The 13,446-nt window shown below is 44.3% G+C and overlaps 1 protein-coding gene across 1 annotated transcript in view; it reads left to right on the top strand.

Annotated features, from left to right (window-relative positions):
* LOC147884346 (DnaJ/Hsp40 cysteine-rich domain superfamily protein) overlaps positions 1-10,124 on the top strand; it is a 30,523-nt gene extending 20,399 nt beyond the window's left edge. Inside the window, exon 5 of the mRNA XM_087398668.1 lies at positions 9,749-10,124. Within this exon, the coding sequence (XP_087254794.1) occupies positions 9,749-9,827 (79 nt within the window). The 3' untranslated portion in view covers positions 9,828-10,124. The remainder of the gene's footprint in view (positions 1-9,748) is intronic.
* Positions 10,125-13,446: the final 3,322 nt, after the last annotated feature.

Raw genomic sequence — 13,446 nt, 5'->3', positions numbered from 1 at the left:
GGCCTTTACATAGAGGCTGGATGCCCCGGCATCAGGCGACGAGCCCACAGGCTGGGCTGACCCAGTCTGTGGTAGATTTACAGACAGCAGACTTGGCCATGTGGCATCCTGCCACTTGCCAACTGCTGCTGCGCCTTTACCTGTCCCTGCTGGCCCTGTCTGTCGTGCACCTGACTGGCTACTCCAGTCCGCCGACCTGAGGCCAGGGCTATAAATGGCACTAGCTTTCCATAAACTGCTTTCTGGTCGTCTGCCCTGTCCCAGCGCAGGCCTTGTGCTGAAGCAGCCCACTATGCATGAAACCAACCTGTACTTGCTGCTACTGTGCAGTTCAACAAGATCTACCAACCTCCTACAGGCTGCTGCTGCCCAGTTCCAAGGCCTATGAATAGCCCCAGCCAATTGCTGCACATGCCGCAGCCATGTAACTGCTCTTGGCTTCTGTCACGCCTCCGTTTAGCCTCCAAACAGCTCTGCAGTAGTCTGCAGGACCTGCTGTAGCAGCCTTGCTCATTGCAGACTTTTTATCTTCTCAAATCTGTACCTGTGACAGTCCACTTTGACTCTCTCCTATGCTGATGTCCCCCCATGTCTCCTCATTTGGGGGCTCATAGGTGGGGAAGTGACCCCTACAATACCAACACTTCTCCCAAGACACCCATGAAGTGGGCCCTTTGTATTTATACACCTAGCTTATGCTTTTCTTCGCATTTGAGTCCAAATAAATGTCATGCCCTAAATAGCTTACTTCTCTAAAAGCCCTTGCTTTTCTTGGATTAGTCTTGCTTTCTTGGATTAGCTTTGTCCATGGGATCTAAACCTCATCCATTCCAGCTCTAATCTCATAGGTTATTCCTCATCCTTGCATCCTTGTTGGAAATTAGATGGTCACCTCCCAAGTTGTGAGCCCCTATATGAGGAGAGCATGTGGGAGGTGGACCAGGGTAGGATGGCGCTGCCACATGGGCAGCACATTAGCTGCCATGTGGGTTACAGAAAACAATGAAAATGGGGCTGGCCCATGGGCAGCACATAGGCTGCCATGTGGGCAGCACGACAGAAGCTTACCTGGATGATTTTGGAGTCTGTGTGGCATATGTTTGGAGCAGATCCAATGGATTAAGGGAGCTGAACAGAGGCACAATCATTTGGAGCAGTTCGGAGCAGTTGGGTGCAGGTCTGGAGCCTTGGACAAGATCTATTGGAGCTTGGCATCAATCAGGGACTGTATGGATGTCAGCTGCTTTCTGTACGGGTGCTTGCAGAGCATGGTACTAACCTCGAACAAAGGTTTCTGAGCTGGAAGAGGGACAACATGCAGGCAGAATACCAGAGGCATGTGGGTGCCTGTTTGGAGCAAAGATTGGTCATGGCATATGCCAGGAAAAGGTCCTCCTTAGGACTCTACAAGGAATGATCTAGAAGCTCTCTTAGTGAGGGGTTCGAAATGGGCCCCATCCTCTAGCTTCAAGCATGGCCATCTCACATTCAGCTCCTCATGCACATGATGGTGGTGATGCTTCAGCCAACTTAGTGGAAGAATATTGCCTTTTTGACTTGCATTTCTGATTTTCAGGTGGCTGCTCCGGATACTACAGCCACATCTGAGGATGACTCTTATGCTTTTTTGACTTGTAGTTATAACCCTATTAAGGATGCATGCACTTTCAATGTCAATGAGACATTGAATAATTGGTATTTTGATAGTGGTGCCACCAAACATATCACTTCCAGAAGTGTTTGTTTGATTCTTTGCATCCATCACCCGCTGGAAAAGGGTGTCTTGTGCAAATGATTCTTCTTATTCAGTTTGTGGTATTGATGAGATTGTGCTTATAGCCATAGATGGCACAAATTTCAGAATTCATGATGTGCTTTATGTGTCTATAATCAAGAAAAATTTGCTTTCAGTGTCCTCAATAAAAGAGGATTTGAGGTTGTCTTTGAGGATGACAAGTGTGCAGTTCGAGACAGAGAAGATGATTATGCCTTGAGACTATCTGGCACATTGTTTCAAGGTCTTTTTCAGCTTGATGTTTTTGAGAAAAGACCAGATCAAGCACTTGCAGTTTGTACTCCCACTGTTGCTTTGCAGAATGCAGAGTTATGACATGCCATATATAGCAACTTGATGACACTTCAGAAACATGCTATGGTTGATGCTTTTCCTCCCTTGGAGTCACCTCCCCCTCATGCCTGTGAAGGGTGCATGCTAGAGAAGATGCACAAGTTCCCCTTAAAAAAGGATGGTGCAATAAGAGCTGTTCGAAAATTACAGCTCATTCATAGTGATGTTTGCGGTCCCATGAGGACTCTGCATTGGGTGGTTATCTTTATTTGTTCACATTTACTCAAACTACAATGGTTTAAAGAAAAAATCAGATGTGTTTAGGCATTTTCGACACTTTGTGGTAAAGGTTGAGAATGAAACAGGACTTAAGGTGCAGACACTACGCACGGATAGAGGGGGGGAGTATATGTCTCATGAATTGGAGGCTTATTTGAATGAGAAAGGCATCAGACATCAACTTACACTGAGGTTGACCCCTTAGCAAAGTGGCAAAGCTGAGCGGAAGAATAGAACTCTTATGGAGATGGATAGGTGCATGCTCACAAGCAAAAAGTTGCCTCCCAGGTTTTGGCTTGAGGGTCTCATGTGTGCCAACTATGTTTTGAATCGGGCTCCCACTAAGACTTTGAAGACAAAGACTCCCTATGGAGTTTAGCAAGCCTTTAGTGGAATATTTCCGTGTCTTTTGGATGTGTTGCATATGCCCATGTGCCTGCTGAGTTTCGACATAAGCTGTCAGACAAGGCACGTAAATGCATATTGGTTGGGTATAGTGCAGAGAGCAAAGGTTACCGTCTCTACAATCCTGCAACACGCAAGATTTTTGTCAGCAGAGATGTAATCTTTTAAGAAAATTCAGCACATACACATACTGAATTTAATATGCTAGCTTCTTCCACATCAGATGATGTTTTTGAGCGATTAGTACCCATTGCTTTGGGTTCTGCATCTGAAATCTTTGCTGAAAATCGGCATTTACAACAAGCTCCTCTTGTTCGACATGCCCCGACTCAGCCACCGGCTGATTTAGTTTCTCCACAGGCACTGGAAGATGTTGTTAGGCAAGAGATTTCAGAAATACACGCAACCAAAACTGTTCTCAATTGGCTGCTCCAAACTCTCAGGGAGAGTAGACTTGATGCTCTTTTGTCTGGTAGAACTCGTAGTGCAGCAAGACACAAAGGGGGGGCTCATTTTGTTGAATTAGCTTTTGCAGGTACTCTTCTTGATGAGGAAGAGCTTGATACTTTTGAAGAGGCCAAAGGAAATGTGTATTGGATGAATGCCATGCAAGATGAGTTGTACTCTGTTGATAAAAACCAGACATGGAATCTTGTGGATTTGCCACCAAGAAAGAATGCCATAGGTACCATATGTTTTCAAAGTCAAGAGAAGGCTAGATGGGTCCATTGACAGGTACAAGGCACGGCTAGTTGCAAAAGGCTATGCTTAGAAGAAGGGCATAGATTATGAGGAAACATTTGCTCCTACTTCCAAGATGACCACTAGGCACGACTAGTTGCAAAAGGCTATGCTCAGGAAACATTTGCTCCTACTTCCAAGATGACCACTATCAGATCAGTTATTACTATGGCTGCACATTTTGATTGGAATGTTCATCGGTTGAGTGTGTTTGGCTGCGACGTTTATTTGCTGATCTTCATCTCTTATTGGAGGGTCCTTCTCCCATTCTCACTAATAGTCAGAGTGCTATAGCAGTGGCCAAGAATCTTGTATTTCATGCTCGCACGAAGCACATTGAGGTTCACTATCACTATGTTAGAGAGAAGTTGCATGTAGGGGAGATCAATATGATCTATGTGTCAACACATGGAAATGTTGCAGACATATTCACCAAAGCACTTCCACGTGAGAAGTTTGAGGCATTTCGCAGTGCCCTGAACTTATCTCCTTTTGGTGATTGATCATTTCCTTGTACATCATCACATTGGCATTGCAGGGGGGTGTTAGAATTATTGCCATATTCTAGGCAGTGACCAATGTAATGTCAATAAGTGGGTTAGGGGTACTTTTCCCTCATTAGAGGTTTCCCCCCCTAACCACGGTTAGGATCCCTAACTACAGTTAGTGCTGAGGATAAGGTTTTGTCAATTAGACAAAACCTCATCCTTGTTTGTTGTTTCTATCTCATTCTATCACACGTTTTGCATTGCTCTCACTCTTTTCAGCTGTCTTGCTTCAAGTGTATGACTTTCTATCACTATCTCTTTCAGCTCATTGTCAAGGCCGTAAGCTATTTGATTCTAAATTTTGGAAAATGGGTAAATTGGATTGGTCAAATTACCCTCTGTGGAAGATAAAGGCCTCTAGTGATTTGGTGGTGAGATTGACATGGGATATCACTACAAGGGTGGAGTTGATGCCTCAACCCACGGTGACTCTAGCTATAACACGGCGGTTGCGTTGACAGTGCTTGCGGATTCAGTAGATAGCTGTGAAGGATTGGGTGATGTGTGATGTGGAGACCCTGCCATAATCATGGGCACCACTGCAAATTTGGTGCTATCTCATATCTAGTTGGTGGACACTTTCTTTGCCATGTGGACCATATTGGAGAATATGCACAAGGGGAACAATGACTCGAGGATTCTCGACAGTTATACTGTATACGGCATGAGCACGTAGGAAGGGGATATGGTACAGGACGACGTAACTAAAATTAAGGTAATTAGGGACAAACTCTCAACATCAGGTCAAGCAATGGATGTGACAAGGATGGCTATGCTTTTGTTGACCATGCTTCCGATGAGCTACAAAAGTTCTGTTACGACGATGATTGCAAGGTGGTGCCGGTGACGTTTGAAGAACTAATGCCATTGTTACTATTGGAGGAAGCTCAAAAACTGAAGTGCGAAGGATCTAAGTGTGACAAGGCCTTTATTGTTGAGGACAAGAATAAAGGCAACGGCAATCTTAAGAATGGCAAGCCCAAGAAAGAAGGATGTCAAATCTGAGGAGGAGGGGGATACTCTTGATGATGAGAATAAGAAGAACAGAAGAAGTGCTTCTACTGTGATATGCCAGGACATTTTGTAAAGAACTGTAGAAAGGACAAGGCGGATCAGAACAAGAAGAAAGGCTCCAATCAGGATGTAGAGGAGATAAAGAATACATGTGGTAATTGGAGAGCTTTTCTTGGTGACATCTCCATGTGTTACTGAGGTAAGGCTTGAAAACCCCAATGTAACATACTTAATGTCTGATATTGGGAGGTGGTCAGAAGATGGGTCATAAACCTTTGTGAAGGTGAAGGACAATATTGGAGTGCTTGGATAGAAAAGAGATCTGACACTGAAGGGGGCATTACACAGTTACATAGTGTGGCTGATTGTGCCTCCATGAGGTGCATGGTTTGCTTCAAAGCAAGCAAACAAGCAAGCAAGTGGATCATCTAGTATGTACATTCCCTATATAGTAATTGGAGCCTTAATAATTTGTTTTGGCCAGATTTTGTGCTTTGCATTTCTGAGGTGTTGAGAGATTGGAAGGTGTATGTTGTCCTGGAAGTCGGAAGGGAAATTCTTGGTGCTTCTCCGAAGCTCGGAAGTAGGGTACTAGAAGGTGAAGATGGTGAACTTGTTGAAGCCTCAGTGGTAGAGACACAGACACTTACAAGAGGGTAGAATGTGCTGAAGCCAAAGAGGTACTTGTTTGGGAGGTCATCGAGAGCTCATGGTCCAGGTATTTTGAAGTTCTGTTTGGATTGGACCTATGTTCAAGGATGCTTCTTATGTGGAGAGCTGGACCTGGAGGAATAGAAGCCACTGGTTGCACGACTGAAGGACGCCAAGTCCAGATATGAGGAGAGCATGGGGGAGGTGGACCAGGGTAGGATGGGGCTGCCACATGGGCAGCACATTGGCCGCCATGTGGGCAGCAATCACCCATAGAAAACAAGGGAAATGAGTTTGCCTCATGGGCCGCACATAGGCTGCCATGTGGGCAGCACCCATTTACCTGGATGGCTTTGGAGTCTGTGTGGCATATGCCTAGAGCAGATCCAATGGATAGAAGGGAGCTGAACAGAGGTGCAATTATCTAGAGCAGTGCGGAGCAGTTTGGCACAGGTCTGGAGACTTGGGTAAAGTCGATTGGAGCCTGCAACAATCAAGGGACTGTATGGATGTCAGCCGCCTTTTGTACAAGTGCTTGCAGAGCATGGTACGGAGCTGGAACAAAGGTTTCTGAGATGGAACAGGGCCAGCATGCAGGCAGAATACCAGAGACATGTGGGCGCCTGTTTGGAGTGAAGATTGGTAATGGCATAGGCCAGAAAAGGCCCTGGAACAGGTCAACACACAGCAAGCCGCATGGCATGGCATGTGGCAAGAGCAGCCTCAGAACACAGGCGAGATGCTGAAATTAGAGTGTATATTGCAGGTCGGCATGTTTGGACAGGAAGGGAGCCTGGTAAACTACTCAATTAGGGCTGGATGTGTCTGGGCCAATGACTGCATGACATGTCTTCAGGTGGGTCAGAAAAGGCTGGTCAAGGTCAGCCAACGAAATCAGGCCCCACAAACCAGCAAGCCGGGTGGGTAGGGCCAGTCTGGGTTGGCCAGTTAGGGCTCCAAGTCGGCTCGTGTAGGGTCCATTGGGGGCCTCTAAAAGGAGAGCATCCTTGGCTCATTATACATCCATTTGAAGAGCAGATTGGAGCAGCTGGCAGCCAGCCAGCCTAAAGGACCTATCCAGGAGCAAAGAAGGTGGCAGACTGTAGCAGACAAAGAGCTCACAGAGTCTTCTTCACCCTTGGGTGTCTATGAGGGCAGTAAGGAAGACAGATCAAAGGGGGATCTTGTGCCTCACCGTGGGCTGCGTTTAGTAGCAGCAAGGAGGTCAAGATTCCAGGACAAACACTGCTTTACTTGTGGCTGTCAAGGTGGATGTGGGTTTTTGTGGGGCACGGTGATGAGGCCCACATATGCTCATAGGGAGCACGCAGACCAAGAGTTTTGGGAGTGCCATGGATAGGACGACAAAATTTTGTTTATGTATAGGGTTTCACGTTGAGATAGTACACTGCTACTAGAGGGTGATATCAACACTGGACATTGATTTTGTATTGTATCCATCTTGGACGGAAATTTTAGTTTTGTTGGTTCTACATCTCTCCTATGCATTATTACTTGCTGTACATCTATGCTAAGTACACACTATGGAAAAGAAGTTTTGGGTTCCAAGTATACCATTGTGTGAGTTCCTGGGCTACATAACACTAACTTTGGGGTTAGGCTTCCGCTGTATTGTTATACTCTGACAGTCCTGACCTGCACTTATCCAATTATGCTTGTAGATTTGGTTGGTTGTATTGGGCACCATGTCGGTCTCCATGAGGAACACTATGATGGCCTGTATGAGTGCAGCAAATATATAATTATGATCACACCCAAAGATATGGGCAGCAGGGGAGATTCTGATGCTCGGGTATTAAAATGCTGAAACCTGTATTATACAAGCAGAGCTACTGGATTTTCTGAAGAACGCCATCTGGACCCATATTATGTAGGTAAAGCTGTTGGATTGTTAGAAGAAGTCCATCCTTGTACTCCTTGCGCACAGTTTTAAATGCATATTGAAGGATACGTAAGAGCTGGTCAAGTCACATAGTATATGCAACACCTAACTGGCCATGTGCCCAGCTTGCTCATGTAATGCCTCTAGATTCAGCGGCAGATAAATGTTGATGTATGCAGACAGCAACTATTAAGTGGTTCAATATTGAAAAATGATGTTCCAATCAGACAGCAGCCTTTTTGAATCAAAAGCAGAGAAACCAGACCTTCAAGCGGGCAACAAATCAAAGTACTGCTCCGCAAGTGTTGAAGGGCCCTCATCTTTTGCTCCTTCCTGCAGGCTGTCACATACTTCAACATTTAGGGGGAGGATAGCATCTTTTTCCATGGACATTTTGGAGGCTTTTTTGATTGAGAATTGTAGACAGTGTGGAGCGCTTGTTGGTCTCACTGCCTGGAAGTAGAAAGACAGTAGCAACTAGTTAGGTGCTTAATAGTATGTGCTACTGAATCCTGATATGCCTCAATCAAGAAGAGGGACAATGATAATGCCTTGCCAGCTCATTGAGCTATGGTAGTTGTTATCAGTAGATCTTACAAGGTTTGTCGGTAGACCTCATATGGCAGGTCATGTGCATGCTACCTCTTGTATCCTTCACATGGCAGCATGCACATTAAGAATGGAGATGACGATGAGGGAGAGTTGACATTGGTGCTTCATGAACGTCTAGTAGTTGTGCACCTAGTAGTGATCATTTGCTTGATGATAGCACCAGATCTTGAACAGTGTCACATTTGAAACGGCAGCATTATATCAAAATGGCAACTAAAAGGCACCTCCTAAAAATATTCCCAAAAATTGTATACATCTTGACATATTTCATACTATCTTCATTTCGCCTTTCCACCACAAGGTGTGCTTGACCTTTTGTAGCTATTTGTTCAACCCAAAATGATCTGCCCTAGGTGATGAATGGTGGGACTCCTGTAATACCTATTCTTTGAAGGATGATGTAGGGCTAAGAAAGATCTCGTTTTTGTACCATAGCAAGCCATAGTTGGGGGTGGCTCATATTGTGAGTGTCGTGAAGGGCTCGGAAGAGGAGTGCTATTCCTCTTTGTGAGGTAAATCCAACCTCTAGATACCTCTGAAACGACTCTGCCTTGGCTACCCAAATCCATTGTCCATCAACCACTATGTTTTCCTTCCCCTTGTGTTGAATGTAAAAGCCATAACTTTGTACAAACTCCAACCATCTTTTCTGGTTGGAAACAAAGTTGACTAAGGGAAGTGTACACTAAAAGCCCTATATCTGAGGCTCTAGAGCTCAGATAGCACAAATGGACTTAGGGCTATTTGCTGAATTAGCCCTAGCTATGTATGCATAGACAAGCAACTTATTTATAATTTGCAAAATCAGATACTTATAGTTAAGGGGGGTCCATGCAGTCTCGTCATACTTACTGGATCTATGGTGTTCTTTGACAAAGAAGGAATCCAATATACACGGAATGAAGGGTTTCTTTTCTTTTCGATGTTCAATAGAAACATTGGCAACATTTTCATTAATATATCAGTGAAGTGTTGTAAAATTTCACAAGATTAAAAGAGAAGAGGTGTCCATTCCTATAGAAGCAGCCTTCAAAGTCACAGCACAGGATTATCTTCTACTTTTAATAAGCAGCGAGCGGGCAGCCTTATATGCCTCACCACTACACCTTGGAATATCTCAAATGAAATGCTTGTTCATGTCAGTTCTGAAGCAAAGTTGTTGGAAGGCAGCCTAAAAAAACTTTGGAGTGTGGTCTGCAATTAAGTGTCTTATGACGTTCCCATATATCTCATGACAAATAGCTTATGCATACATTTTCAAAATGTATTATGTACCTCTTAGGCATGATAAGAGCTATGTAATGCACATGTGAGTTACCATATAAAAATGCAGAGGCTCTTGTGATTAAATTCATAATTCGCATTGCCTCACGAGATTTTTAAAAGTATCCAGGTTCTGTCTTCAACTTTATTGTTGTTGTTGCCAAGGGTGTTGGGCTCAAGCAAAACTGTGCAATGTTAATTGTATGTCTCTCAAAGCTAATCAAGTGTGTTTACTGAGAATGGAGATCTGGTTTTTTATTTCAGAGGGAAAAAGGAAATGCTTTGTGGGCAATGCAATGGTGCTGGCTTCCTAGGGGGATTTATGAACTCTTTTGAAGATTGATCAAAACCGTTGTCTTCATCAGGCTGACTTCTTTAAGAGTTGGCAGTCACAAGGTTCTTATCGATGTTATTATTCAGTTATGACAGTATTACACAAGGCAACTATTAATGTACTATTGGCACATTGTATTCGATGATAATATTTATTTGTAATTTTAGTCCTTCCCTTTGGTAAGGTCAATTTTGAATTTGGTAAGTAATGGTTCATAGAGAATTCTAATGATACCTAGTTGCGTTGAAGGAGTACCTTACTGTCTATCGACAAATGCATCGTAATATTTCTTCTTTCATGCGATTTGCCACAAACATGTACAATTTTTCATTTTTCTGATCTCTCCTATGGATGATTTAATATCGTGATATTTTTTACAGAACAAGAATTTCGGTACACCTTTTACTTTTTGATAATTTGATAATGTAGTTAAAGTTTTCAAAGGCTTGAATACGTGTTAATAATAAGTAGTTTGATAAGTTTAAGTCATAAAATTCACCGTTGGGTGTTGGTGACGTCGGTGGAGATGTCATAGTAGCTAGTCCCTGCTATATGTTCATGGTTTTCTGTCTTGTCAGTGACATTGTAACCGCATTATGTGGTGTTTTCAGAGGATAAGTTTGGGCTTGTTCCTAGATCGATATTCATATACAAAATATATGTATACATAACATATATTCATATGTGTGTGTGTGTGTTGGGGGGGGGGTGGGGCGTGTGGAGTGCTTCACTTGGTCGAAAATGTTTACAGATCCTTTAGCCATGCAAGTGACTCCCGTCGCCTATATTTTATTTGATCTAAAGGGTTGTCCCTTGTGGGTGATGTGCTTGATGATGCGGGTATGCTGTTATCTTTTTCTGAGGCAATCAGACAGTTTGGCTGGGGACAACATTATAGATCCCTCTGGTACCTACTTTCACTAATGCTTCATAATGTTGAGCCATTGCCTGGTCTTGAGATTATAAACTGACTGAAGGACCAGGCCCTTATTTCGGATGATCTTGTTTGTTGTTTGGTGATGTTGCCGTTGCAAGCTTGTATAAAGTTTTGCTCTCCCCTCTGGTTTTGGCTCATGTAAATCATATTCGATCTTCGACTCCTACTCCAAGATGGTGGAGGAATTTGGGCTTGCAAACTTACTATTTTCTTTTGGCGAGTTCTGCTTGGGGTTCTTCCCTTTGGATAGATCTTGGCACATCGTTATGTTGCACTTGGCACGCTTTTCTATTGCTTGCTTTGGCAAGCTCTTCTTGTTGTTTGGGGTTCATCCTATCAAGTAGGTATATGATCTTTTCTTCTCTTGGGTTCGCTATTGGGCATGATGGACTCTATGGAAGGATCGAAACCATAGGCTCCAAGTACTCCTTTTTTCGAGTAGCATATCAGGAATTGTTGTTTGATTCCTCCCTGAATTGCATAGCAGAGTCTTTGGCTTCTCTTAGGAGATAGGATGCTGCTCTCTCTCGCAGCAGACTCTTTAATTTGCTTGTATTTCGTAGAAAATGTTTAACCGATGCAGATACATGAGTTTCGGTTTGTGTGCATGGTAGGACTCCAGTGTGATGATTTCCATTGCAGGGCACATGCAGGTTTGTGTCCTTTGATGCCATGATCCTCCATTTCAGATTTTGGTGCAACATGATTGCTACAATGTCCTCATATTCGGATTTTGCTACAATGGGATTTTGCTACATTTTCCGTTTCTTAAATGTCAGTTAAATGCAGGCCGAATTTTAAGAGTTAAGTGGTGTCAGTTTTGTAAGTATTTCTTAAGTATCTGTCAAGTATTTCTCTATGTGCTGTTAGTTTTGTTTATTGGAAGTTGAAGTTAGTGACATGATGGTTACATGACTGAATAAGCAATTACAAAAACCAGTCATGTGTCTTACAAATCAAAACACAATGCGAGCTTTTATTCATGATTAGTCACAGCCATAGGTATGGCATGTAATACAACACAACACCACCATAGAATCACCCTGGTAGGAGATATTGCCGTAGTGCATTCCGAGTGTGTTCTCCTCCCTCGAAGTCAGGTGCCTCAATGTTCAATTGCACATTGAGGTCGGGCTCGAAATTGTCAGGGATGTCCACTCCAAAGTCAAGGCAGATGTTATGCAGGATGCGACAAGCTGCCACTATCTTGGGTAGGAATTTGACATGTGGTCTACGAACAGGATTGTGAAGTTAACGGCCAGGTTGTCTTTAGTCTTCCAAACGCCCCTTTCTGCCACAATCTGAGTGTAGTGGATAAAGTTGAAGTCCTTCACCCTCTGATTGTCCGATGCAAGAAAGGGAATGACAAGCCATGGAAGGGGGATGTATCCTCCATCTACAACAATATATATTCTCAAATCTCTCTCCCTCCATGGACAAATGTTGGACCATTTAGGATCTGGCCTCTCTCTGCCATATGGTAAAGTCTAGAATTCCTTAACAGCCGCAAGTCATTCACGGAGCCTACCCATCCAGTAAGGATGTCCAAGAAGCGCATTTTGGAGTCCACCAGTGCCTGCAGGGACATAGAATACCTTGCATTGCAGTCCCTCCAAGCATTGTGCCATTCCCTTGGGGGTAATTCGATCTCGACATGCGTGTTGTCCATAGCGCCACAACAATTGCGAAACCCTCGAAGTGCTTGAAACCCATCCTTCACTTCTTGCATAGCTGCATGTGTTGCAGGCCTGACCGCCCTCGTGTTTGCTTGGTGCTTTGGCAAACTGCTGCACAACTCGGCCGACTGTGGACTTCCCAATGCCATAGTGCTCGGATTGTTAGAAATGACCCAACAGAGGGTACGCACAGCGGAAGACTGATAGAATTGCTTATCACACAGTGTGGTGTGGGGTGTGGAATCACAAACTTCTTAAACTTATGTGCATAGCATAGATGTGCAGACTCATCAATAGACAATGAACCAGCCAGATATAGAAGACACCAAAATAATACATTTCTGTCCAAAGCTATGGACACAATTCAAAAGAGAGAGATCCAAAGTCCCACCAATGGTGTGGTCCTGTGATCTTACCTCAAGGTCCTCCTCCTATCTGCCGGCTATCTCTAGACTCGAGCCTGCGTGCTCCACCTCGAGTGTGTGTAGACTTTCTGTCCAGAATGATCTTCTTAACCTTGCTGCCCTGCGTGTCAGCCTAGGTAGGCAGCCCCTGTCAAGCTTTGTCTGCAGCGCACAGGTCCTCTTGGTCCTCCTGAATGTAGGTCCCAAGACAGCTGCTTCACTACTCCAAACTGCTTGTGAAAGGTTGCTCTAGAAGATGACAAATGAGGGCTTGGAAGCCCTCCTTTTATAGCCCCCAAGGGATGCTGGAAAAGCTGACCAGTCTGGGCGACTAGACTGGTCTGTAAAATTCGGCCAGGTTGGTTGGTCCAACCAGCCGTATAAAAGGGCTTTTGCCAAGCCCCCTGTCAGCTGTTGTTTCCGCCATTGTAGGTCCCTCTTGAAGGCCTTTTTGCCAACCCTCTGCCCCTGGCTTTTGCAGCCCTGTGCAGGCTCTCTCTGGCCCACCATGCTCCGCCATATCCAGGGCTTGGTGTAGGTCGCTTTCCTACCCACGAACCCCGCCACTTGGCTTGCCACATAGGCGTATATCTCCTGCGAATACCTTGCCA

This window comes from Dipteris shenzhenensis, chromosome 27, assembly GCF_047967505.1.
Source record: "Dipteris shenzhenensis isolate YYH24624 ecotype China chromosome 27, Dip_SZ_1.0, whole genome shotgun sequence".
Taxonomy (NCBI): domain Eukaryota; kingdom Viridiplantae; phylum Streptophyta; class Polypodiopsida; order Gleicheniales; family Dipteridaceae; genus Dipteris; species Dipteris shenzhenensis.
Note: the sequence above shows the minus strand (reverse complement) of the source record. Positions and strands in the feature narration are given on the sequence as shown.